The 27043-nt window shown below is 33.9% G+C and overlaps 5 protein-coding genes, 1 long non-coding RNA gene and 1 pseudogene across 6 annotated transcripts; 5 read left to right on the forward strand and 2 right to left on the reverse strand.

Annotated features, from left to right (window-relative positions):
* The first annotated feature begins 424 nt into the window (after nt 1-424).
* On the forward strand, nt 425-1505 carry LOC120192285 (annotated as a pseudogene).
* A 62-nt stretch (nt 1506-1567) lies between these two features.
* On the reverse strand, nt 1568-4541 carry LOC120192286 (acid phosphatase 1-like). The gene is made up of 4 exons (XM_039195077.1): nt 4446-4541; nt 3135-3586; nt 1932-2141; nt 1568-1831 (listed from the first exon to the last, which is right to left on the reverse strand). Exons 1-4 carry the CDS (start codon nt 4539-4541, stop codon nt 1654-1656), a joined length of 936 nt encoding a protein of 311 aa, XP_039051008.1. The 3' UTR covers nt 1568-1653.
* Nucleotides 4542-7023: 2482 nt separating this feature from the next.
* On the forward strand, nt 7024-7697 carry LOC120192306 (profilin-4-like). Its single transcript, XM_039195098.1, has 3 exons — nt 7024-7197; nt 7277-7414; nt 7531-7697. The coding sequence occupies exons 1-3, from the start codon at nt 7069-7071 to the stop codon at nt 7663-7665; spliced, it is 402 nt and encodes a 133-aa protein (XP_039051029.1). The 5' UTR covers nt 7024-7068; the 3' UTR covers nt 7666-7697.
* Nucleotides 7698-9948: 2251 nt separating this feature from the next.
* LOC120192307 (profilin) lies at nt 9949-12011 on the forward strand. The gene is made up of 3 exons (XM_039195099.1): nt 9949-10280; nt 11059-11196; nt 11614-12011. The coding sequence occupies exons 1-3, from the start codon at nt 10158-10160 to the stop codon at nt 11746-11748; spliced, it is 396 nt and encodes a 131-aa protein (XP_039051030.1). The 5' UTR covers nt 9949-10157; the 3' UTR covers nt 11749-12011.
* Nucleotides 12012-14690: 2679 nt separating this feature from the next.
* Nucleotides 14691-25347, forward strand: LOC120192376. The gene is made up of 5 exons (XR_005522774.1): nt 14691-14899; nt 15109-15534; nt 15573-15656; nt 17217-17221; nt 25337-25347. It is a non-coding gene; the product is annotated as an uncharacterized LOC120192376 (long non-coding RNA).
* On the forward strand, nt 19218-21365 carry LOC120192375 (probable pectinesterase 53). The gene is made up of 5 exons (XM_039195163.1): nt 19218-19612; nt 19968-20157; nt 20224-20430; nt 20523-20758; nt 21174-21365. The coding sequence occupies exons 1-5, from the start codon at nt 19254-19256 to the stop codon at nt 21319-21321; spliced, it is 1140 nt and encodes a 379-aa protein (XP_039051094.1). The 5' UTR covers nt 19218-19253; the 3' UTR covers nt 21322-21365.
* LOC120192374 (protein IQ-DOMAIN 31-like) lies at nt 22516-24056 on the reverse strand. The gene is made up of 3 exons (XM_039195162.1): nt 23604-24056; nt 23364-23522; nt 22516-23290 (listed from the first exon to the last, which is right to left on the reverse strand). The coding sequence occupies exons 1-3, from the start codon at nt 24000-24002 to the stop codon at nt 22637-22639; spliced, it is 1212 nt and encodes a 403-aa protein (XP_039051093.1). The 5' UTR covers nt 24003-24056; the 3' UTR covers nt 22516-22636.
* Nucleotides 25348-27043: the final 1696 nt, after the last annotated feature.

Consider the following 27043-nt stretch of genomic DNA (forward strand, 5'->3'; position numbering starts at 1 on the left):
ATAAAAAATATACAATTTAAATTATTTAAATTGTATTTGGATCGACCATTAGACTAAAGAATCTTGTCTTTATCCGTCCAAATTGGGTTGGGTCAGGTGGGTCATTTGGCCCATGAAAAAAGCCTTTGTATTCATAACACATTTTGTTTGTTAAAAACATCATTATATAAAATTCATGATCTCTCTAATTCACATTTATGTTCCCAATAAATGTTGAGTGTAGTTGCAAGATACATTATGTTTTTTTTAAATAATGTTTAAATTTTAGAGACAATATAAACCCATCAAATGATCTAGTGGTAGAAAATAATATTTTTTTCTTTAAAAATTCTGAGTTTGAACAATTATATTTGTATAATATATGTATTATCAAATTTTAAACAGATACTATTCATTCATCAGGCTCGCATAATTCTAAAATTAATCATGGAAATCTGCCATCACAGATGACCCATTGGGGATTTTGAAGACTTGGGTTGGTACAGGTGTGTGCTTATAAAGGGGTGTTCTGTGCCGGTTCTCAAGGTGCAATGGCTCCATTTGTGGCAGCCATAGATCTCAACCATGCAAATCTGAAAGGCATTCTGGTCAAAGAACTGTCTTTGCTTACAGATATTTCTATCCTTCACCTTAACAGCAACAGTTTCTCGGGCACAATCCCTGAAACTTTCAATAATATTTCATCACTTCAAGAGTTAGATCTCAGCAATAACCTTTTCTCAGGTCCTTTTCCTACTGTTGTTTTATACATTCCAAATCTTGTTTATTTAGACCTTAGGTTCAACAGCTTCTCAGGACTGATCCCTGAAGAACTGTTCAACAAAAGACTTGATGCAATCTTCCTGAACAACAACCAGTTTGAAAGTGAACTCCCTCAAAATCTGGGTAATTCACCAGCCTCTGTTATAAACTTAGCCAACAACTTCAGTGGGAACATCCCTGTGAGTTTTGGCTTAGCCAGTTCTAAATTGAAGGAGATTTTGCTGCTTAACAACCAGTTAACAGGTTGCATTCCAGAAGGTGTTGGGTTGTTCTCAGAGATGCAAGTTTTTGATGTGAGCCGCAACTCGCTGATGGGTCATTTGCCGGACACGGTATCTTGTTTAAGTGACATTGAGGTTCTCAATTTGGCACACAACAAACTATCTGGCGAACTACCTGATTTGGTTTGTTCGTTAAGGAGCCTTATGAATTTGACCGTTGCATACAATTTCTTCTCCGGGTTTAGCCAGGAGTGTCACAAGCTGCTCTTTAGGAATTCCGGGTTCGATTTCTCGCTTAATTGCATACCCGGGAGAGACATGCAGAGACCACAACCGGAGTGCTCGATGATCCCTGGAGGAGGGTTGTCTCAGAATTCCCTCTGCACATCCTCTGGTTTGCGGAGCATTGCTTGGGAACTTGGCGGTTAATGTAAACTCAACATCCCCATAATCTCATTATAGTGGAAATTACTGTTTTTTTTATCAACAGGTTGGCAATATGGTGGTCAATTTTCCCACTCATTAATAGCATTTTTAATCTAAATTGAGACTAATCAAAGATTTTCGAGTAAAGTGGGACAGAATTGCTAAATAAGCTAGTCATTAAATTTGCACATCAGGATGTGGGTTACAACAATAAGTTGCAGGCAATTGCCATTTCTACATTTGTTTATGGTATGTAATACATTGGATTTGGCAATTTAAAGGAACGTTTTGCCATTGCAAAACCCAGCAAGTCACTCCATTGATCTCCAGTACTCCCTTGAATCCTGTAACCTCCATTTACTAGAACCGATCTCCTCTCTGATTTGTATACGGTCGCTGGTATCCCTTTATCTGAAGCTCCTCTGTATCATAACCAAAATTCCAACCCATTATCATGTTTTCAACAAGTATTGTCATTTAAAACCAGTACTGAGGAAATGTTTGCTTTAAAGCTTAACATACCTCAAGATAAGCCCTTCCCACCCGGTATAGCCAGCGAGCTCAAGATTCTTGCTGGTGTCCTGCCTCTGATGTTCACTCCGGCCAGTAAGCACAAATATTTTGAACCCCATCTGCTTCAATGCATTATACAAGTTCAAACTTGATGGAATAGCTGGGGCCTTGGCTAATGCCACCCATTTATCCCAACAGCTCTCATTGAAGATTTCTGATCTACATTCATCACAAGATAGCCTCAGCAACTTCAATGAGTGAAAGGAACAAGCATCTAAAATTTAAGACAACGCACAAAGATTAAATAATCCCTTTCCATTTGAAATACACAAATAAACATGATCCGCCCTAAATTTTTTGCGCAATCAAAGGCCGATTATTAGCAATAGACAAACAAAACAAGCAACTAGGACCGTAGAACATGCATGTTCTTCATCCAAGGTCAAAACTCAACCGAGTCTGATGAATCATTTTCGAAAGCACCCAACAGAGTTTAATTGTCAGTAGGCAAAACTACTACTGCAATTGCTTGCTTATTTCAATGTCAGATGGACATTTCCAGAGAATGTTTGATGTTTAAGCATCACAAAAATCTTTCTAACCATGGTTTTGTTTTGTTTAACCCGAAGTAAAATCCTAGGGATCTAAACAAACATTAACAATAAGAAATTTTAGAATAACAACATTATATCCCATTCCGGGATAGGATCCGCTTGTACGATAAAAAACTCATTAACGATATAAAACTCATTAATTTTTTAGGAAAATATAACTATTTCATGAATTTAAATAAATAACAAAATTAAAACTTTATTGTTCCATTTTTTGTAAAACTGATGATTATTATAAAGTGTAAGCGAACCGAACCGATTCCTGAATCAAATTCCCAAAATATCACATAATCCCGCCGCAAAGAGGGGATTTTTGGATTTTACCTGGTTAAGTGATGTATCAAGAATCTTTTGATCACTATAATCAATCTATATTAAGATATATTTTATTTCCTTAAATATCAATATTAAAAGGCAATGAGCACATATAAAAAGTTATCTCCCGAAAAAGAAACAGAGGGCATATAGAATTAGTTATAGACTCCTCATAATCTGAGTTTTTCAATACCATAAACGCGACCAAAAAGCAAAAGAAAGTGCATCTATTTCGAATCTTATCTGACACGTGGGGTTAAAAAAAGGAAAGGGTAGATGTACATACCCGAAGCCGTGTTCCATATAGTAGCGCAAATTGGTCAACAACGCCTCGTCGATGTCGAAGATCCATGCGTCCTTCCCATCGGGATCTATCTGGACGGTGGAGGCAAAAGCGAGGGAGAAATTAGCGACGACCTCGCAGTCGGAATCGTAGCGTTTACCGGTCATGTAATATTTGACGTAGGAGTAGCAACGGGAGGGGATTTGGGTCCAAACCCCGGCGTTATTGGTCTCGGCGGCTAAATGCCAGCTTGCACAGTAAAGGCTGTCGTCGTCACTGTGGGATCGGCTGTCGACTGTCATTGTTCTTGTCGTCGGGAATCGGATAATGGGGTCGTAAGTAGCCGAGGAATTGATAACGGAGCCGATGAGGAGGACGAGGAATACGGAGGTTAGGGGCCGAGAAGATCGGCAGTGGGGGGGGGGAATTCGGTAATTCGAGAGGGAGAGTTTATTCTTTTATTATTCGATCTCTCCCGTGGAGTGCCTAATGGTCTGAAGATTAGACCAGGCTGTCCTAAAATTTATATCATGAACATCAATCGTTGTTGTAAACTGTGAAACGGTGTCGTTTTGGAGTTCTGTTTAATTAGCCATACATTTCGTTTTCCTTTATTAGATTGTTCTGGTTTTATTGGTGTGACGACCCCATTGCTGTCGGAGCGGTATCACTGTTTCAACCCATCATTTTTCGTTCCTTTCGAGACAGTTTTTTTGGGGTAAACTCTATCAATGATTCCTGAATTTTTATATTTTAGCATTTAACCATTCATCTTTTAAAATTTATAATACAATCATTGTATTTTTAATTCACTTTATTATGGTCATTTTTGTAATGTTGTCCGTAGGTTGTAAATGAGACGAGACAGATCGCGTGCTATTCGAAATCAATTCGGTCAAAGTTCGATCAACTCTTGAATCGTTTAGACTCGACTCGAGCTTGAACTTGACTCACATTTTTGATGAGTCGAAGCGAGTTACTTGATATTTGACTTGAAAAGTAATATATTAAAATTTTAATTTTTAAAATTAAATTATTATTAATATTAACATTTATATGTACTTAAAGTTTAAGTTTGAGCTTCAATCGAGATAAGCATAGGAATATTTCGAGTTCAAATTATTTCGAGCTTGAAAATTTTAAGCTCACGAATTTTCCAGTTGATTCGAGCTTCACTTTTTTATTTCGAGTTCAAGTTGAGCTTAACAATTTTAAATTCATAAGTTTTCGAGTCGAGCTCAATTTTACACTTTTTGAATCAAGTCGAGCTCAACTCAACTCGTTAATTGTCAGTTGTCATTACGAAATACTGACATGGTACGTTGAAGTTATTTTCTTCCCTCCAAAAATCTTAAGTTTATCAAACTTGTCTTGTTCTAAATTGACAGTCGTAGCTCCTCCTTTCGTCATCATTTCTAATGTCGTTTGGTGGTTTTTGAGGTCGATAATATAATTGAACTACACATCTTCCACCCCTTTTTTTTCGATTAAAAAATATTAAAAACCTTTCAATTTTCAAAAAATTTCAATCGAAACTAAAAATTAAAAACTTTTTGATCCATCACTGTCAACAATCAAATCATCTTGAAACTGAACTATATTAATCTTCTGGCCGAACATGAGTATTCTCATAGTTGGGATTGTCCGTTCATTGAAAACTTAGAATATTGAAAGAGATAATTTTTCTTTTCTCTTCTCTTTTTCTGTACTTTTTTTTGTTATTGTTTATTATATGCTTGCAGTCAGTGATCAAATGGGATTGGTGATGGTGAATCGAGTTTTTGTTGGTCTGATTATGAATGGTGATAATGGCGTTTGAAACTTGGATAAAATTATGGTGAAAAATAGTTTGATGATCATAAGAAAACGATGAAGCTCTTCAGTATAGTGAACGGTGTATTTAGTGACGATGATAATCAGAAGAATATTAGATGATGACATTGTATATGAATAGAGATCTGCGATAATCAATTTGAAGAAAGACTTGAGGGTTTCTTAAAAGAAGAATATTTTAATGTGTTCAAACTTATTAACCATAAACCGTGGAAACACTATAATTTAAACCGATTATTGGTTAATATATTTTTGTTATTCGACCCTGACTTGCATATTACTTGCTTGTTAGTTATGTTGTGTATTAGTTATGTCATGAAATTTAGTATGCTTTAAGTTTAGCCCTTCATGAGTTTAGTTGTGTATTACTGTACTTGGAGGAAAATTCGTCGTTTGGTTTCATGTACGGGTTCATGGGGAGTTGTATTGTACGACAGTGTTAATATATAACTAAGAAAATACGTTATTGGTTTTATTATTATTTTTAATATTTTCGATAAAAAAATTACTTAAAACATTATTATTTCTATCAGTTTTGTTATTATTGGCCGCTTTACCAGTTTTAGTAAAACCGGTAGAAAAAAAAATGTTTTAGGTAGCGCTTTACCAGATATGTTACCAAAACCGGTAAAGCGCCTAATAATAATAAAATCGGTAGAAATAATAATGTTTTAGGTAATTTTTTATTGATTTTGTTAAAAAAAATAATAACAGAACCAATAACGTCTTTCCTTAACCGTATATTAAGACCGCTGCACATAAGACTTTCCCATCAAAACTATCGATGATCTTAATAATAATTAAACATAGCGCTCTTGATTTAATAATTTTTATCAAATAAAAATGTATTATATTTCTGAGTTATATATATATAAAAAAACAATGAACGATGTTAATTAAAGCTCAGTTCATAATACATATAATTAAAAGAAAATAATGTAATTTTTTTATAATCACCGGTTCTCGATCTATTGATCAACTAATTCGGGGATCGAGTATTGCAGAAGCAATGTCGACCCTTCCAACCCAGTTTGCTCTATTAACTAATGTTTTACGTCGATAAAAGATATATAAAAATTTAAATTTGTCATAATTATAAAATGGATGATATTATGTAACTCAATTAGGGATGACAATAAATTGAGTCGAGTTTAATTTTTGGCCCATTCAAATTCAATATAAAAATTGATGTCTTCTGTCTATATTTGATCCAATCCGAGTTTAAGATCGTCTCATCCGACTCAAAATTTGACTTAATTTTTAGATTAAAATACACACTTAAATTATATATATAATTTATTTTCATTAGGTGTAATAAGGACTTAATTGAAAAAATAAAATAGAAAGGGTATTATTACAACTTTTCTTAGATATATAAAGGATAACTATAATATTATACTGGGTTAGATTGAATTTTTATCCTAAACACGAATCTGACCTAATCGCACTATAAAAATATTGACCCGACACAATTCAAATCTAAAATTTTTAAAATAAAAAACCAACTCAACCAAATTAGTTCAGATTCGAAAGAAAAAAAATCATCTAAACTAGACTTTCCTCCTGAGTTGGTCATTTATGAGCTATCATCTCCACCCCCGGCTTGGTGGAACTGCTTCATCCAGACTCATGTGGCCCCTTCACATTCGGTTAGGGAGTGTCTAACGTATTGGCTTTAGACTCATTTATTTTCTAATAAAAAAAAAAGAAAAAAGAAGATGGTCCAATTACTTGGACAAATGATGCAACTGGACAATAAGAATTGTCAAATTATAGTTAAAATATAATATTTTAAAAAATTAAGTTTTTTTTACATTAATTACGTTTTAAAAAATAAAATAATTAAATTAAAATATTAAATTTAATAAGGGTTTGGAGTTGTAGATGTGCTGAAATAAAGGGGGACGTGAATGGTAGTAACGAAATGAAGCAAAAGGCATGGCTCACAACTCATCAAAACTTGTTCAAATCCCTTGTTCCTTTCCTTGTTTATCGTCCCCAATGCCATTTCACACTCCCCATAAACAACATAAAAGAGAGCCCCCCACACCATCTCTTAGTAAATCAAAACTCATATAACAAGAAAGGAAGAAAAAAAGAAAACATGTCGTGGCAAACTTACGTAGATGAGCACTTGATGTGTGACATCGAGGGCCAAAACCAGCACCTTACTGCCGCTGCTATCATCGGCCATGACGGCAGTGTCTGGGCCAAGAGCGACAAGTTCCCGGACGTACTCATCATATTCATAATAACCCTTTTTTCTTTTTATTTCTTTTTCTGATCTGATCTGATTCCATTGTTACTTGTAGTTGAAGGGTAATGAGATAAGTGACATCATGAAAGACTTCGACTCACCGGGCCACCTTGCCCCGACCGGCTTACACCTCAGCGGCGTAAAGTATATGGTGATCCAGGGTGAGCCCGGTGCTGTTATCCGTGGCAAAAAGGTAATGTTTGTCGCTTCAATTATGACTTCGTGGTAATATACAGGAATGAACGTAAAATTTTAAAAGGGTATTTGTACTTGTTGGTCCCTCGGTCCATCCCGATTGGTGTGGTGCAGGGATCGGGAGGGATCACGATCAAGAAAACGGCACAGGCGCTTATATTCGGGATATATGATGAACCAGTGACTCCAGGACAATGCAACCTTATTGTGGAGAGGCTGGGTGATTATCTTGCTGATCAGGGCCTGTAGCGGACCTACCCAATCAATTTTTCTTTTCCTCGCTTATTAAGTTTTGGGTTCTAAGTAATTTGCATCTTCTCCCATTAATAATCCAAATTTTCAATCTAAAATTCCACAATAACTTTTATTTTTACTTATTTTTGGTCTGTTAAACGATCTATTATTAGTCTATAATATAGATAATTATTGTTATTAAATAAGTTCATCGTTACTCAATCGTTAATTGACATTAATTATATAAATGTCACATCATCTAAAACATGACACGATGAGAAATATTACCTAGAGATTGATTAATATATAAGAAACATTTAAGAAATTAAAAAATAAATGACATAACATCTCAATATTTATTGTGAAATTGTTTTTTAATGACATGGCATCAATCATCAAACAACAACTGTAATATTAATTACCATTTAAGGTAAAATTATTTTAATATTTTTTAGTTGAGTTGATTTCGAATTAAGTTATGATATTAATTCAGTCAACTATTTTATATAGTATAGATTCGTCTTGATTTCAGTTGAAAATATTATATTAAAAATTAGATTTATATAAAAAAAATTGATCTTATCAAATTAAAAATAAATAAGTCTATAGATTAAATGTTGTCTCAATTGAACCCTTATTTGAAAATTTAGATTAAATAAATTTCTGAAATTGAAAAGATATTTCAATTGAACAATTATTTAAATATTTTATAATTAAATAAAATTTATCATCATCCCCCATAATAAACACCATTTATTTGAAAATATTTGATTTTAACAGTGTAAAATTTCTCAAAACTGGAGGTGCTAAATTGGTTAATTTGGTCACTGATAGAATCAAGTTAGTTAAAATCAATTTAATCAAACTGTTTCCCTTTATTAAAATTTGATTGGATCTTGAACTTTTAGCGGGTATGGTATGATTAAAATTTGATTAGATCTTGAAATTTTAATGCGTATAATATGATTAAAAATTGTAAGGTCTTAATTTTTAAAGGTTAAAAGAAATCTGTCGAGTCTGCTTGCCGAAACGACGGATCCTCCTCTAAACCATGTGAAAGTGCTGCCCGTTATTTTAGTTAAAAATTGTTAATCGATCTACCATCTAATTAGCCAATCTATTAAACAAACTAAAATTCAATTTACCAATTATTTTAGTTAAAAACGAACAATAAACCTCTTTACTCAAAAGTATTGAACAGTGAAAACATGAAAAATCTCTAATCTTCGCGATGTATAACCTCTTAAAGTGCGTTTGGTTCACGGGATGTAAGATTATCAGTGGGAATAAAAGATTACCAGAGAATAGGATTACTGAGAATGTTGTATTTTGTGTTTGGTTTGTTCAGCATAAATGTAAGATTACCGTGTTTGGTTAAAAGAATAAAAGATTATTGGAACGTATATTTTACCAAATTATCCTTATTTTATATTTGTTTTTTTAACAAGTTGAATTCTACTATAATATTACTATAATTAATTTATATATTTTCTTTAAAAAATTTAAATTCATAAAAAATTTATAATTTTTTTACAAAATTAAAAAGATAAATAAGTTTAATGAAAGGGTAAAATTTTATTTTAACCCCTGAACTTCATATAAAATTTTAATTATAGATTTTTTTTAAATCTAAAATTGTTTAAGGATAAATTTGTTGGATAAACTTCGTAGACTTTTTATTATTCAATGACAGAAGAATGATATTTTTGAAGAATTTTTTTTAAGGACATTTTAGTTCAAAACACTGGTAATCTAACAATACCTAAAGGAAGTGGGATACTCACATTCCTGGTAACATACCCAAAAAAATTCACTGTTGGTAATAAAAGATTATCGAAAATAAGATTACTAGCCAATCAAATAAGAGAATGAGGATTTTATTCTCCTAGTAATATCTTATGTCGTGAACCAAACAGCCCGTTAAAGCTTTGTAAAGCCAAATTTATCATCTTCGAAACTAAAACCTTACATTCTCCTAAATTCACCATCGAAAAGCTCCCACAAGTATCCATGGTATGCTATCTTGGTTCAAAGGTGATTTGAAATCTCAAACCCAAATCATACTCATGTCCAACAAGGCTCTAAAACTCTTTAATTAATTGAATGCGTTAATAATAAAGATAAAATGTATTATTATATAAATTTATGTAATTATTAATTAACCATATAACTTGATCGAAATCAACTGAATAGTTTAATGACATAATTGATAAAAGAAATTATTTGATAATCAAAAAAGAATTGATGATATAGTTTAATGACTTCGGGATAGTTTAGCCAAAAAGGAATTGTATGTGGCTCAAATCCGAAACAGGTAAGAAAAATGAAGAAAAGGAATATAGCAGATCTCGTTGTACCTACGCTATATCTTGGCGTCTCTCCCTCATATCAGCTCTGCATTGTTGTTGTCCCTTCAGTCAAAACACTTTCTCAGTTCCTTATTTAATTTTGCAAAGCTCTCAAGCTCTAAAAGAAGAAATCAAGGGAAGCTTAAGAAGAAGAAGAAGATGTCGTGGCAAGCTTATGTCGATGATCACTTGTTGTGTGATATTGAAGGCAACCATCTAATTTCCGCTGCTATCATTGGCCAAGACGGCAGCGTTTGGGCCCAGAGCTCCAATTTCCCCCAGGTTTTTCTTCTTTTGTAAATCTTCCATTCTTTTTGTTTTTGGGTTTGGTTTCTCAAAGAAAAAGGTGGATCTGGTTGCCATGGTTGATTTCTCGTTGCATGATATATTAGTTGATCTGATTTGTTCCGAAAGGAATGCTGTTTTTTTGCTCTTCAATGAAACTATTTTTTTCCAAGTTCAAGTTGATTTTTTTGGGCTATGATTTAGTAGTTAATGTTGCTCGAGGTGTTGAAAGATTTGATTTTCATGCACGGGAAACATGTATGATTTCTGGGTTTGTTTCTGTTTGTTTAGATTTCTTCGTTTTATAAGCATTAAGCATTGTTTAAATCATTTGAAGTCCACTTCTCCAAATGGATCTCTGCAGCTGACCATAGGGTGCTGAAAAGCTCTGTAACTTTTGGAGAGAAAAAATCAATTAAATTCATTCATTTTTATCGAATTAAGTTTTTATACTTTGAAATTTCATGAATTCAACTCTTTATTCGAATTAAGTGTTAACAGCTAAAATTGATCAAATGTTCAATTTATTCAATCTTTTCAATTTGAGAACTTAATTGATGTAATTTCTTGATTTGAGAGTTTAATTAGATGAAAAAAAGTTAAAAGATTTAATATATTTTTCTCTCTGAAAAGTTTGAGAGTTTCATGCACTCCAGTATATTCCATTCTAATGCAAAAATTTCAGGCTTTTAGACAGTAGAATGTGATGTTTATTTCCTTTTTCTTTTTCATCATCAACCTGTGCTTATTGCTTCTTGGTCTTATGTTTATTCAGTTGAAGCAAGAGGAAATCACTGGCATCATGAATGACTTCAATGAACCTGGATCACTTGCCCCAACTGGATTGTACATTGGTGGCACTAAATACATGGTGATCCAAGGTGAACCCGGAGCCGTTATTCGAGGGAAGAAGGTGACGTTCTCCCTCGGTTCTTAGTTTCGCTGCGCTTGTGACACTAACATATCTCATGAGCACATTCATTCTTTTTCCATATTGATCAATGCAGATAGATTTGTCATTTATGCATTTAGATCCGAGTCTAGTTTCTGGTTCAACCTTTTCATAAAATTTTGCATTGATGCTGTGCTCTTGTATTTATTCTGTATGCATCTGCTTTTGCTCTTGCTACTCTGTACGCAGCTCTTGTCTTGTGCCTCCATGCATTTGAGATTCCTTAGGGAGCGAGTGTACTTGAGACTACCAGACGAAAAAAAGGGAAGGGCATCAAGAGATATACATACGGCTGTTTCCGCATAACTTTCTAGTCGGTATCTCATACACTCGTTCGTGTCACGGTTGTATTCTGAGCATTTGCCATTTTAATTTCAGGGACCGGGAGGTGTTACCGTTAAGAAGACCAGTCTGGCCTTGATCATTGGAATATATGATGAGCCAATGACACCCGGGCAGTGCAACATGGTTGTCGAAAGGCTAGGCGATTATCTCATCGAGCAGGGTCTTTAATCTCTTTGGTGTGCCCTTATTTGTTGGTTTCTATACAAAAGTGCACCTGCCACCCATATAGTAATGGTTTGAGTGCAGATAAATAATAGTATTTTCAAGTCATGGGAACCTTTTTCCAGTTATGGAATGGTTGGTGTTTGTAATAGTTATGCTTATCATCTCTTGCTTTGTCGATGTACTCGTTTCATGAATGGTATTATCGAAGAATGTCCGAGCGAAATACTTTGTCTATGTTTACAGCGTTTCTAATGGGTTCGTTTAATACATTCTCATTTTACAGTAAAAAACTAGAGGCAGCAGCAAGTTCTTCCCCACCCCAAATTGCTTAAATACCTTCATATCCATGCTGGACTCTCCTTAAACTGTCTCGAAAATTATGCATCGAACACATTGTCCAGGTTTAAAACGAATGAGATTAGTTTCATCAGAAAGTATTAGCAATGGCAGTTGTATTACACGTCAAGCTCTTTGCCGGGTTTGGCCGGAGTGTTGTATTACCAAGTCTGGGCATTGTCGGGAGTAGTAGCCCTCTCTTTCAGCAAACCTTTGGAAGGGCATCCAGTTTCAGTGACCTTGACCAGGATTGTTTCATGTGCCCATATAACGTTTGATCCTCAAAGGCTTGTTTCATGTGATTGGACCATGATTGTGTGTAGTCTAAAAAGGGTGTATATTGTACTTTACTATATGTATATATATATTAAAGCCAACCCATTTGCATAGGCATTTGAGATTCGATGAAAAAATGAGAGGTCTTATCCAATGAATTATATAGCCCATACTTGAGTTTTGTATTGCATCTTCATGTGGCAACCAAAATCTCTTGTAATTTACACATTTGTTGTGTTTTGTGACACATTCATGTGGTACCTTTTTTGGTTGGTTTTCATCTCATCTCTTGAATGCATTCTATATGGTTTTATTAGGATGGAGTGGAGCACGTTGGGGACGTATGTTGTTCAATTGATAATTGTTTTCTACTTCACATGCTATATTCCATCGTCTACTTCAATACACACGGAGATGAAAGGACTCTCATTTCTCACAAAACTTTTGGTATAATACCATTTTAATTCTTTATAAGTTTTAGTAAAATTAAATTTTTACAAATTTTGGTTCAACCTTAATTTTATAAGATCGTATTTCTTTTAAAATTTATATTCAAGTCCGATCGGATTAGGTTTTTAAAGGTTAAGGTTGGGTCAAGTTTGAGTTGAAAAAATCTTATGCTCGAGATAATAATATAAGTATTACGTATATATCTAAAGATAATTACAATAATATTTATTTTTATATATTTTTTAAAATTAAGTCTATATTTTACTAAATAAAAAATGATTTATATGTATATTAAATAATATAATAATATAATTATTCTTTAATTTTTTTAATCATATCAATTTTTAAAATTGATAATTTTTTTAAACTTAAATCAAATAATAAAAATTATTTAAATTAAATTCAAATAAATTAAAAACTCGCCACAACCTAACAAGCGGCGATCTATAATTGAGATCAGAGTAAGGTATGGCATTAAAGGGATAGGAATGCAAAGCTATGGATTTCTACAACAAAATCATCACGTGGCTGCCTGCTATCAGTTACACTACAAATGGCTACTTCCCATCAACATATTTCTTCCCAAGTCAACCATCTTGTCCATTAATTTCCTAACCAAACTCATATGATGTCATCAATTCTAAGGGTAATTTACATTTAGATCACTGATTTTATTTTTAATTTTCATTTAAATTAGAATTCCTTAATTTAATTAAATTTTATAATTGATAAACTAAATCATTTATACTAGCATCATTACATAATTGTAACAAATAAATTAAAACTGATACTTTTATTGAACATATTTTCTACAGAATTATTTAAAATTTCAGTTAAATATTATTTAATGATGAAATTTTTGGTTTGATTTTTTTAACTAAAATTATTTACGCGAATGATAAAATTTGACCATACAGAATACACTGATCGTTTTGCTTTTTTGACCATACAGAATTAGCTGTCCCTTAGGTAGAGGACAGCTGTAATTACAATCACAATTAAATAATTTTAATTATAATCAGTTCTTATAAGTTATATAGTTATGTTTAGTATTTAAATTATTATTTTTGTTTTGTTTTGATATTTAGACTTTATTTTGTTCTAAAATCATATATAAAGTTTAGTTTATATTTTATTTTGGTATCGTATCAGTAATTTAATTATTTTTTAACGACGAGATACTAAATTGAAATTTAAACTAAATATTTGTATGATTTTGAAAAAAAATGAAATATGGTTTAAAACCTCTTAATATATAAATTTAACTATAAACTGATTTTTTTTTCTTAAACCTCGATCAAATTTAAAATTGAACCAAATTGAAATCCTAACAAAAAGTTAACATTAATGTTTTATTCAAAATCTTACTTAAAAACCATAATTCCTTATTATTCAATCCAACATCTTAGTTTTTTGATTTTTTTTCTACCAATAAATTGAGAAAGAAATTCCTTGCTTGCTTAAACTTTTACACTTTGATTGCTTAGGGAGTTGGGACATAGAAACATGTAAAATATTGTCATGGCTTTTTGAAGCAAAGTACTAAAGGTAGAAACCTCATTTTCAGCAAAGAGAGAGCGAGTAGGATATGGATGCCTTCAATTTAGATCTTATCCACTCTCCTGGTACAATGGGAAAGGTATATTCATTATACACCGTTAGTGTATACATGATAATGACAAATCTTGGAATAAAGGGGGGAATCATTTTAAAATACAATAAATTACAATGGTCAACATTATCCTATGCTTACATGCCACCACATATCAGCTTTACATGCTCCCTCTTACAAGACCACATAGTTTCATTGCGTTTTCAGAACTCAGATCTTACTTTTGTTCTTCTTCTTGTTCCTGCTATTTCAAGGCATGAATCTGATGAATGAAGGTTGGGGATGCAACTTGATGTTCAAGCAAGGAGATAACTCATTATCCATTGAATCCTTCATAGGTGAAAACTCATCAGAAAACTCCATTTCTTCAATATCTTTATCAGACTTGGTTGAGGAAGCATCTTCTGCAACATCATCGTTGTCATCATCCAATGGACCTCTTTATGAATTGTCAGATCTCATGGCTCAACTTCCTATCAGGTAAGCAAACATAGACTAACATATCAAAATACTTGTCAGATGGACTGAGGGGCTGCCGGGATGGTTGTCCTCCGAAAATTTTAAATTCTCATATCATTTAAGTATTTTTTTTGTATTTTCTATTGATAATCTATTTTTTTCTTTATAGAATTTTATAAGTTCAGCCTCTTAACATAAAATCTTACCTCCGTTCTTGTTCTTATTTACAGGAGAGGGCTTTCTAAACATTACCGAGGGAAATCTCAGTCCTTCACATCATTAGCAAGGGTGATGAGCATAGAAGATGTTCCAAAGAGAGTGGTGAATCCTTTGAACAATAGAGGCAATATGAAATCATGTAAGAGCTATGGATGGGAACTTGATGGTGGTCAGAGAAGCAAGTCATATAGTCCCAAGGCTACCATATCAAAGAAGGGTTGTTATAGTAGAACCTTTTTCATGTCTTCTCTAGGTAAGACAAGTAGTAATAATCAAGTGATTAGTGAAAAATGAAGGATTGAGGTAATGTTGTTCCTATACCTTCCATCTCCTTGCACAAGAACCCATCAGATTAGCTGAAATTGTTGCAGCAAGCGAGGTGTGTTGTAGTTTTTCCATTTCATGGAAGGAAACAAATTATCAGCTCACCATTCTTTGTGGATTCAAGCGAAAATGGGGTTTTATCCATATACAGTTATGGTTGTCAAAGGTTTAAAGATGATTTATAACCCTTAATAAGGGGTTTTAAGATTACAGAATACTAGCTTAGAGTAAACCAGTGTAAATCCACATGTGTATGCATTTGCTCATGGCATCCAAGTATACAACTACAATGGTTTTACTAAAAGAACAAAAATCTGTTAAATCTATAAGGTTTAAAAATCAAACATAAAATTAGGTGTAGACAATAAAATTGTTAGAGTCCGAGCCCATTATAAGGAATTGACCATGCTCAATATCAACTTAGAAGGAATTGAGCATCTTGATTATATGGTTAAATTTATTAACATAAATTCTTCATCAATAATTTATAATGAAAAAAAAAACGTCTTGAAATGCTTCTAACTCGTGCTCTTGTAAATTGACTTGTTTAAACATCCTCCTCACACTCAAGTGCTTCAAATATGTGATCTGTTAGTGAAATCATATATATCAATTATCAACGGGGAAGAGCTTGTTTCCCCCTATACATTCTTGCATCTATGTGCGAATTGCAGCCATTGTTCTTAATTTCTTAACCCTTTGAAGTCCGACCTCTCTGTTATTTGCATTAACTGTTTGTGGTTCATGAAACTAAACTGACCTAGACAATGGTATTTTTTTCCACAATGAAGAAAGTAAGTGAATTTGTAGAGCCTAGAGATCTCTTATGTCCCTTCACTCTTACTGAAGTACATCACAAGGGTAGGATCCAGCTTGCACATTTCATGTGAGTTTTCCATCGAGGACTAAGGAGGCATGCCTGACAGCCCTGGCAACTCTCCAATTGGCATGACTCAGCTGTGTTCACATTCTTTGCATTTCCAAACTGGGAAGGAATATGTTGCAGAAAAGTTGCATGATCAGATCCTACTCCTCCTAATCTCCCCGTCTTCGTAAGTTACGTTCAATAAAGTGGATATGTTCTTTTTGATGTAGTCATGTAAAATAAACGCGCCGACCAGACAAGTTCATAGGAATCATTAAGTTACTTTCATTATGCATACCAGATGAGGATCAATGAACCCAGCCCATTGTTCCTAGATTGTTTGTAATGAGTTATCCGGATCTTAATGCTAAAAGAGAACTGTTATTCTTCTCAAAGAATTTGTGTTCGATAAGATGTGCATATAGGGTGTATGAGTGTTGTTAGTAAAACTTCATAGGAGACAATGTGTGCCTTCATGTTGCAGGCGGAGAGTGTGGAAAGAACGTATGATGCAGTCTCGGCGTTGGCTTGCGAGCCAGCAACATGAGGGAGGCGAGTGAGGGTGTGGAGGTGGTGAGATACGGGGCATTATTGGACAGTGAATCGGGTATAAATAGTCATTAGATTTGACAATATGTTATAAAATAATTTTTAAATTTATCAAAATACATCAACATTTTATAACATGCATCGATGATTTTACGATAGTTCGATAAACTTAATAATCATTTGTAACTTTCGAAATTTCAATAATCGAAAATATCAGTTTAATTTAATTATCATTTGTGTGTTATCATAATGTTTTATACATTGATTCAATAACTTCAACTACATCATCAAACTAGATTATAGTAGTTTCGCTTATTTCATGTCAATCTTATTAATTGAGGTTCGAAATAATAATAATGAAGAATTCTTTGAGTGGTCTAGGAAGTGTTGTTCTCCCTTAAGGTCTTGAATTCTAACAGTTGTGACTGCAGGTTGTATGTACATTGTCAAGAGTTAAAAAATATAATGAATAAATATTATCTTATAATCACATGAAATTATTAAAAAATGATAATAATGAACGATAAACTTTCCCCTGTGCATGAATTATGCCCATGAGAGAAGACTATCTTATAGTAGAAAGAGGGGTCTGGAACATTTGTTTGTTTAGAATTCTTCGGAAAATTGGACAGATCAGATCATGTCCTAAACTGTGTTTCTTGACATCCTCCTCTTTAGGTGCCCTCTCCTAGTTTTAGACGCAAGAAACTCCCTTCACTCACATCAATGGGTTGATTTAGTTGGTTTCCATTGTAGAAAAGTAGAGCATTTACATGGCATTTACGGCGTTTTTAGTCTATGAATACAGTTACAGAAACATGGAAGGTGGCCTATCTCCCACTTGTCCTTCCCCCCATTCAATTTGGCTAATTACACTTCCAATGCTTTAACTTGCATATTTGGTAGGCCTCCGTGTTTGTCTGTTTTGGTGAATTATTACGTTTATATTATAATATTAAACTAAGTAGTTTCGGTGATTAAAAGAGTATTATTATTTTTTGATGTTTTAAATTCAACAGTTATATATACAAAATATATGAACATTATCAATAATTAAAAAAATCTTGAATTAATATTATCTCATAATTATTAAAAAATATTATACGATAATTTTCGTTGATAAAAAAATTAACTTCATGTGTATTCATAAAACTAATATATAAATCAGAGTAAGAAGAACGGAAACGCAAAACAAGACGCCGTCAACATCACCAAAATTCCATACACAAGCTATAAAATATTTGTAATTGCAGTTCAAGTGCGCTGCCAAAACACAAATCCTCTTCTCAACCACTTAATTTATTGAAAACTTTTGAATCCCCGTCGAATCTAAACCACCCAAATTGGTCACTAACGGGTGAATATTTTATACCAAACCTACGTGATTAAATATTGGATGTATTTTAAATAAAATGTCATATTTATACTTACATTTAAATGAAAATAATATTAATAGATAGGAATATTAATTGAGCGGAACGGATTTGGGGATACTCCTCTCACATTTATTCCCGTCAAAAGTTTTTATATTTATCTTTGTCTCGGGACCTTCTACGCGTACAAGATTCAAAACTATTATCGCCTGACAAACTATAAGACAAAAATTATCTCTATCTCATCACCCAAAGTAATCTTCATTATACATTTTATACAATCCATGTCATACAATATATTTATAAGTATCATTTTAAATAAATGTAAACTAATTTTTTATATAAAATACATATCTTCTCGACTTTCATCACATATGTGACATTATTCCGACCGTTATCATTTAAAAAATAATAATAGATTATGGTGATCAATTAATTAATAGTAAAAATTTAAAACATTAAAAAATAATAGAATTCTTACTTAATATCTAAATACAAACAATGATGCAGAACATATTAAAAAGAGATAACCGTATCAAAATTGTAACCACATTTTCAGTTTAGTAATTTAGTATGAAGTAAGAGGAGTGTCTTTATTGGTGGAAGAAATGATAATCAATTAGAGAAAAAAGAAAGATTATGTTTTGAAGCATCTATTCAGTAGAGAAACAAGGAGATGCCACTCACGGGCATTACAACGCAAACAACAATACAAAAGGAGATAATAAAGAAAATAGTTTGAAATTGGTCCTCTCTTGTGGCCTAGATTGTTTGCTTTTTCCCACCTCCCTTGTTTCCTTCTCTCTTCTTCTTTGACATCTCTGCCACCAAAATGCACCCGTGAGTCCAACCTTGCATCATTCATTCTCTTTCTCTATCTTCAACAACAAATATATATATATATATATATGTATATCACTTTTCTGCCCAACAATAAAGTACCGAGTAGCCTGTATATAAACCATGATTGGAACTGGCCAATCCCATCAACCTCTATAAAAGACATCCCCTTTTTGCTCTCATTCTCGTCTCATTCTTTAAAACCATGCCAAGATTTCAACTTTTTCTTTACATCACCATCTTTGTTCTTCTCTTGAACTCAGGCCACACATTGTGCCGTACCAAATCAATCAGAGCCAAAATCTCTAAAGCCAAGCACAGGCAATCAAATGTGACAGAAACCCATGTCTCGGAGCAGCAGTTCATGCAGTGGGTCAAATTCGTTGGTAGCCTCAATCACTCGGTTTTCAGGTCAGCTAAGAACAAGCTTTTCCCTTCTTATACCATCACCGTCGACAAGAATCCGGCCGCCGGAGACTTCACCACTATTCAGGGCGCCATTGATTCTCTCCCTTCTGTTAATCTTGTGAGAGTGGTCATCAAAGTCCATGCAGGGGTTTACACGTGAGTACTTTGACCTTATATATTCTGCCCTTGCATCAATTGTAGTTTTACTCTTGTCCTTGTGATTCTCTGCAAATATACATATGTATATATATATATATTTATAGATTCTAGAGTTTGTCTACATTCACTTGTGTCCATATACTTGTTCCGTGTGAGACTGTCATACAGACACAAGAATGTAGTCTCCATTTTTTGTTTGTTTTTGTGTCTTTCATCTGTCTGATTGAATTTCCCATTGAAATGGTATTAGACCAAATAGTCTAATTCAAGACCCTTTTCCAGACCGATCTTTTCTTTCATGTAATTCATGTCTTGCTTCTGAAAGAAGTTGATCGTTTTGATTTGATTTCAGGGAGAAGGTTAACATTCCACCATTGAAATCCTTCATAACCATTGAAGGCTCAGGAGCAGATGAAACAATTGTTCAATGGGGAGACACAGCTCAAACACCTGGCCCGAGAGGACAACCTATGGGAACCTTTACTTCTGCAACTTTTGCCGTTAATTCACCTTATTTCATAACCAAAAACATAACATTCAAGGTACCATAATTGAACCAGTCTTGAACTATTTTTTCTTATTTGTGAAAGAAAATTACATTGGTGCAGAACACAACACCAGTGCCACCACCAGGAGCAGCTGGAAAGCAAGCAGTGGCATTTAGGATATCAGCGGACACAGCTACCTTTTTAGGGTGTAAATTCCTTGGAGCTCAAGACACTCTCTATGATCACTTGGGCAGACATTACTACAAAGATTGTTACATCGAAGGTTCGGTCGATTTCATCTTCGGCAACGGTCTCTCCCTCTTCGAGGTCAGTAACTAATCCCTCACCTGCATTAACTGACCAAACCTATACACACATATACATTATACATATGTTGTCTTTTGGGATGCTTCTTTCAGGGATGTCACGTGCATGCAGTGGCAACACTAACAGGGGCAGTAACAGCTCAAGGAAGAGCGAGTATCTTAGATGACACGGGCTTCTCTTTCGTGAACTGTAAGGTCACGGGGTCAGGGGCACTGTACCTCGGGAGGGCATGGGGTCCTTTCTCCAGGGTGGTCTTTGCTTACACTTATATGGATAATATTATCATTCCCAAGGGCTGGTATAACTGGGGCGACCCTGCTCGTGAAACGTAATCTCTTTTGCTTTCACCTTCTCTTTCATGCATGCATATGTGTAATATGATTTCATCATCCATTAGTTAAATAAAACTTATTACATTATTGGATAAGTAGTGGATATATATATATGTGTGTGTGTGTGAAAAACGAGTAGGACAAGAAATTTGGGCGGTTACTGATATAGATACCTGAGGCTCAGAAATGTGTGCGCTTTCCTTTGATCTGTAAAACCTACGTGTAATGCACCATTGAAGGCACCCAAATATATATATTAGATTAGGTAGTGGTGGTGATCGGTGCTAAAGATATATTATATTTTGCAGAAGCTATATAGCTTGCGCATGCATGATCGGTGGTGCTATAAAGTTCTGTAATTTTGTATTGAAGTGGTCGGTTTTGTTTTTGTGGGGTTGGGTTTGCTTGCAGGACTGTGTTTTATGGGCAGTACAAATGCATGGGACCGGGAGCAAGCTTTGCAGGAAGGGTTTCATGGTCGAGGGAGCTTACTGATGAAGAGGCTAAGCCTTTTATTTCTCTTAGTTTCATTGACGGCTCCGAATGGATCAAATTGTAATCATTGGAGACTTCTTGGAGTTGGATATTGTGTATATTAACAAAGAAAAAATAACTACATTTATCATTTAGTCTTTCTGTTCTTCTGATTTAATCATTTAAGTCTGATCAATAATACAAAAGAAGTTCCATTAAATTGGATTATGTTACAACTGAAATTCCATATATTAAATTAAAGGGATAAATCATATTTTAGTCCTCGATGAAATTGTTTCTTCCGATCCACGTTAGTCTTTGAACTTCAATTTCTAATCATTTTGTTGTTACGACACTCTAAAATTGTGTCAAGTGTTACAATCTTTAAGTGACATAACATCATAATTTCAAGTATAGTAGTTAATGCGGACAAAGAAAAGTTCAAGAATTGGAAAAATATGGAATACAATTTGTTCTATCCTCAAACCAAAAGGGTAAAGAGACTAAATTCTAAAAATCAAAAGGTTGAGGGATTAAGTTTTAAATATGCAAAGAATATAGGATGGGATTAGGGCCCTAGTCCATTTGCCTCATGGATTAATAAGGCCCTGCCCTTTGTTCTTTGAAGGAGTCTGAGAGGATTGTTACAATCGTCTGGGCCAGCGGTGGTTTCCTAAAGAAAGTGACCCAATTGCTGGACAATGCCTAAACTAAAGCTATTTCTTTTAATAGGAAATTTTTTTGAATAGGAAACTAAAGCTCGTTCGGTGGGATTTATTTGATTTGGTTTCAAAAGTTTATAGTATAACTCAATTGTTAAAAAAAGAAAATAGAGATAAAAAATTAAGGATCTAAAGAAACAGAGGTCCTCGGGTTTTGTCACACATATTGAATCTGTATATTATTATATTTCTACTATTAGATGTTGATTAGAGTAAAAAACATAGTTTAAGTTTTTTGTTATAGAAGTTTCTTTTATAATTAAGTTATAATTTTAGTAATAGATGTTAGAGATTAGGGCTAAAAAATCAAATTAAGTCTAAAAACTCACTCAAAATCATAATTCTTTTATATACTTTTTTATTTTCGACATTAATTTAATTTTAATTCTTCTCCATCCTTTGTTTTAATTTGAAATTATTTGTATAAAATCTTAATGTTTGATGCTATCTCGGTCCTAAACACATCTCCATCAAATCAATCATCTACGACCATTTGATAATGACACGAAATATTGGGAAAAGAGGTGAGGTTGGGTTTAATTTATTCGAAACAATCAGCACTTGTTTACATAGGAATCCCTGCACATTCTGTGTTGTCATCTCAACTATCTTTGCTCACCAACATCCAAGAGAGGCAAAGTTCATCATGCTGCGTTTTTCATTATTTGCTCTCCACATTCACCACTTCCTCTGCAAATGGTCTCTGCCCAACTCCGAGGATCTTTCGAGCTTCCCCATCACTGCATTCTTGAAATTAATAGCTTCCTGAACTTGTGAACACGATTTCTGCATCTTAACTCCACTTAAGCTACATCTAGACTCCATCATTTCGTCCAGCGAAACCCGCTTTTTCGGCCTCTGCTTTGGAGCACTCTGAGACCTCAATTTAGCCTTGAAAGACCGTGTCTTCGCCATATAATTGGGAGAATCCCTGTACTGTCCCAAGTAGTTTCCACCACCACAGACACTCCTGCTCGGTGTGACCGGGGCATTACCGACGCAAGAACCCAAAAACCGAGGCGTACATTGTACCGTGGAGAACCTGCATTCCTCTCCTGTTAATCCCCAATCCATGTCTTGAACCGGTATCGATAAACCAGCCGGAATTCGACATGGAAGCGGAGAAGACATCGATTGATACTTGGGGTCGTCCCCGAAATCCGATACAGAGGCATTGGTCCTTCGAGATCTCGATTTCGGCCTGCCCGTATCAACCTCCACGATTTTTGGACTTTCATCAATGTAATTCATGGCAGGAGTGTCGAGAGAAGCCGACAATCTTCTGCTATGGATCAAAACAGTATGTTCATTCCTCATATCATCGAATCTCTCCTGCAAGATGAGATTTTATTAACAGATTCAGAAATTACAAGCCTAAATGGAGGCCAAAAAATGGAAAATTTACCGCAATTGCTCGAGCTTTCCGGGACCTAATGGTGGCTTGTGCTCTTATCAAGGCCTGCATGCTATGAAAAGTAGCTGCTGCTTGTTTCCTCACTAAATATCCTCTAACCATTGCCTGTATCTTCACCAATCCTTTCAAAGCACTCAGTGCTTTTCTTGCCTGTCGGTAATGGAATCAGAATCAAACAAAACCCTTAAATTTTAATACAAAATTGAATAATCGAGGAACGTTGATACTTACTAGGTAGCCTCTAAAAACGGTCTGAATCTTAACAGCGGCCCACCTCTCACGTCCGCCGCCGTACATGGTTCCCTTATCATGACTCGTCAGCCTCACCACCGCTACTGCTGCCTGCGCAGCGGCTACAGCTGCGTCTGCAGCCGCTGCTGTGGCGGCCGCGACGGCGATTGCGTGCTTGTTCTGCTCTTTCTCTGCTTCATTGCGGTATGAACTTAGCCATACTGCCTCTGCTGTTGATATGTTAGGTGGTATTGTCGTGGGGTTGTGACACAAAAGTTGTCGGCCCGAATGGCCGACGTTGTACCTCTCGTTGTCTTTTTTCCGGTAACCGGAGTTCGAGTGGTCTATGCTGTTCTTCACCCCAAACAAGCTCTTCAGCCACCTTGTAGCTTTTCCCATTGTTTTTCTTTTCTCAATGCACTGAGCAGAAGGCAGTTTCAGGAAACGAGAGAATCTGGACCGGATTCTAGAAAAACATTTTAGAAAGAGATAAGAAATGTAAAATATATAACTTTAATTCCGCAAGATATCCTTAAACTATGATTCTGATTCTAAATTAGTCACTGATTTTCAAAACATTCAACACCATAATATTTGAAATTCAAAACGAGGTGAGTATAAAATGAAGTGATGAGCTCGTGTGAGAAACAACATAACAAGACAAAAAAATACTGCTGAAAGATTCAGAGGGACTTTATAGAAAACAAAATATTTATGTTATGATCTCTAAGAAGTTTAGAAAGGACTTATTGCAATTTGCTAATAAAACAATAGGGTAAATTGCATTGTTAATCACTAAGTTTTAAATTTTGTATTAATTATAACATTAAAATTTAAAATACTTCAACTTTAATACTGAACATTAGTTTAGTTTTCAATTGGAGCATTGGGGCTCTAATAGAGGTATTTTCTTTATGATACTGAGCAATTAAACAAGCATTATCCAAAACAAGGTATTTTTAAGAAGTAGTCTATATCAGTATTTTGACTGAAACAAAAATATAAGGATCGAATCTCAAATTTATGTATAGTTGAAGGACAAAAAGTGTAGTTTGACTAAAAGTAACTTTTCTCTCGTTAATTTTGGAACAACGTGAGTTCGAAAAGAAAGTATATCAGGGTCCTCAGCCTCTGACAATCTCGTGAAGCCTTTGATTTTTTTTCAAAGTGCTTATACAAACCGATATATATAATGTTAAGCACTGTCTTTGGCTTAATACTTAAAAAGGTCCCTCTACTCTAGTGAATTCTCACTCCTTTTTTATCTGTTTGAATCCTTAATTTTTAGTTTATGATAAAAGAGTTAAAGTGACAATTTTACTAAAATAAAAGAGATTAAATAGGTATTAAACTTTTTTAATCTAATTCTAGGCACCTCTTTTACTCACTGCCTTCTTAATTCTATTAAGGGTAAACTTACTAATAGTCACTAAATTTTTAGGGCATTTTCACTTTGGTCATATAAATCGGAAAAACAGCTATTGTGGCATGTTAAAAAGCCCTAAAATAACTAGTAATCATCGCTATCCTTTCTATTGTAATCGGTGATTTCTCTAATTAAAAAAATCATCGAACTATCCTTATTCTTCTCATTTATTGTGATAATAATCATAATTAAAGTGAATTAGAAATTTAATAATTGTGATACATGTTTTAAAAGTTTGGTGACTTAAATAAATACCTTAAAAATTAAGTGACCACGAGTATAATTTACTCATCTCTTAATCTTGTAGTTCATTGTGTAGGTAAGTGGACAGATTGTATTACGATGATTTCAGAGTGACAGTGACAGTCAAACAAAATTTCAGTATTCAAACAGATATTTTCACATCTCTGCAACAAGGAACAACCTCAAATTCTGTCCATCAATGGGGTCTCACTCTCACAACACAACAAGCAATGCGAGAGCATGTAGTCTCTCTGCCTCAATACGCAGATGATATGTCACGTTGCCACTGTAAAACTTTTTCACCATCAAAACTGTGAAAAGCACAAATCTAGTTAAGGTTTTCCGTCAATTTCTTTTCCTTCTTTTCATCGTGTTTCCTTTTGTTATGGTTCCAAATTCCAGCCCCCCCCCCCCTTTTAGAATCTTCGATATTCAGTAACTATGTTTTCGAGAATCGATTAAGTGATATTAGTGGTCAATTTAACTCTTTTAAAAATTAAAAAACTAATTTTCTGGAATTCAGATATTAATTTAACTCTAAAAAATCAAAAATCAATTTACTCCACACCAATGCAAACCGAAATATCCCCTTACATGTCTCTTCCGAAATTGGTGTCAATGTCGAGGAATGGCATGGAGAAGTAAATAGGGGATAGAGGGAAGGATGAATTGGTAAATTTGTAGATGACATACAAATAGGAAAGATCAATCTTACAATCATAATTATAAAATTAATAGTTCTTTTCCGATATATTTTAATCTAATTTTCGGTTTTAATGGAATTGATATCCTCTCTCGAAATACAATACACCTTGTTAATTAATTGGGTAAAAATATATTAATATAATATACATTTTTCTTTGTACTAAAATCTATCTTTCAACCATGCATTGTGTGAGGGCATTTGGCAGTGGCTTGATCCCAGACCGTTGATAGAAAGACAAAATCTAAAACGAGATCATGACAATTGGACGTATCTCAAGAAATAACATTAAAGTTGACAAAATTTCATACAAGGTGGCTTTCATCAACATTTTTGTACTGATTTGATGTGTACGACTGTGCTGTATAAGTTATGATTTTATCTGTTCATAAGATGTGTCGAGGGATGATCATGAATTGGTTTGGGTTGAATTTTCGACTAATTTAATTTGATTAAAAAATTATATATATATTTATTTAAAATTTAATCTGATCTGACCAACTGAATTTTAATGGCTGGATGATTGATTTTCAATGAATTGAATTCCACGAATACCAACTAAGCGGTCGATACTCTAGCGAAATTCTCGTTTCCTCGGTCTTTTATGATGACAGTTGTACATAAACCCTCTGACGAAGTGCTGCCGCATCTTGATAGAGATAAATTTGGTTTCCACCTTTTGTATATCTAATTTTCTTTACACTTTCTTTAGTATGATTAAAAAAAATGACCCCATCATAGTTACATAGATTCTATTTGATCCGAATTTTAGAGTAAAGCTCACATCCGATATGCAGGACACGGTTTTTTTTAATTTTTATTTGATAAAATAGATACCTAAATAAAAGAAATATAGAGAGATATTATAACAATTATCTCTAAATATATAAAAAAAATAAACTTTTATCTATGGTTAGAGATTTTCTCATTAAATCCGATTCTGATCCGATCTCTTCCTTCACAAATCTCGATTCAATCTAAGTACACTTTTCTTCTTTTAAAAAATTAAAATGAACATATAGGGTTATATTGAGTCAGAACCCGTTGAATTCGAGTCAAATTATAACC

This window comes from Hibiscus syriacus, unplaced genomic scaffold, assembly GCF_006381635.1.
Source record: "Hibiscus syriacus cultivar Baekdansim isolate YM2019G1 unplaced genomic scaffold, ASM638163v2 tig00116974_pilon, whole genome shotgun sequence".
NCBI classification, from domain to species: Eukaryota; Viridiplantae; Streptophyta; class Magnoliopsida; order Malvales; family Malvaceae; genus Hibiscus; species Hibiscus syriacus.

Coding starts and splice junctions, on each gene's coding strand:
- LOC120192286 (XM_039195077.1), bottom strand. CDS start 4,541: ATGACGAAAGGAGGAGCTACGACTGTCAATTTAGAACAAGACAAGTTT. Junction 3,587..4,445: donor AAATAACTTCAACGTACCAT/GTCAGTATTTCG, acceptor GAATAATAAAAG/AATAAACTCTCCCTCTCGAA. Junction 1,832..1,931: donor TGGGAAGGGCTTATCTTGAG/GTATGTTAAGCT, acceptor GTTATGATACAG/AGGAGCTTCAGATAAAGGGA.
- LOC120192306 (XM_039195098.1), top strand. CDS start 7,069: ATGTCGTGGCAAACTTACGTAGATGAGCACTTGATGTGTGACATCGAG. Junction 7,198..7,276: donor AGAGCGACAAGTTCCCGGAC/GTACTCATCATA, acceptor TGTTACTTGTAG/TTGAAGGGTAATGAGATAAG. Junction 7,415..7,530: donor CTGTTATCCGTGGCAAAAAG/GTAATGTTTGTC, acceptor GGTGTGGTGCAG/GGATCGGGAGGGATCACGAT.
- LOC120192375 (XM_039195163.1), top strand. CDS start 19,254: ATGCCAAGATTTCAACTTTTTCTTTACATCACCATCTTTGTTCTTCTC. Junction 20,431..20,522: donor ACGGTCTCTCCCTCTTCGAG/GTCAGTAACTAA, acceptor TGCTTCTTTCAG/GGATGTCACGTGCATGCAGT. Junction 20,759..21,173: donor GGCGACCCTGCTCGTGAAAC/GTAATCTCTTTT, acceptor GTTTGCTTGCAG/GACTGTGTTTTATGGGCAGT.
- LOC120192307 (XM_039195099.1), top strand. CDS start 10,158: ATGTCGTGGCAAGCTTATGTCGATGATCACTTGTTGTGTGATATTGAA. Junction 10,281..11,058: donor AGAGCTCCAATTTCCCCCAG/GTTTTTCTTCTT, acceptor ATGTTTATTCAG/TTGAAGCAAGAGGAAATCAC. Junction 11,197..11,613: donor CCGTTATTCGAGGGAAGAAG/GTGACGTTCTCC, acceptor TTTTAATTTCAG/GGACCGGGAGGTGTTACCGT.
- LOC120192374 (XM_039195162.1), bottom strand. CDS start 24,002: ATGGGAAAAGCTACAAGGTGGCTGAAGAGCTTGTTTGGGGTGAAGAAC. Junction 23,523..23,603: donor CCGTTTTTAGAGGCTACCTA/GTAAGTATCAAC, acceptor CATTACCGACAG/GCAAGAAAAGCACTGAGTGC. Junction 23,291..23,363: donor GGAAAGCTCGAGCAATTGCG/GTAAATTTTCCA, acceptor CTCATCTTGCAG/GAGAGATTCGATGATATGAG.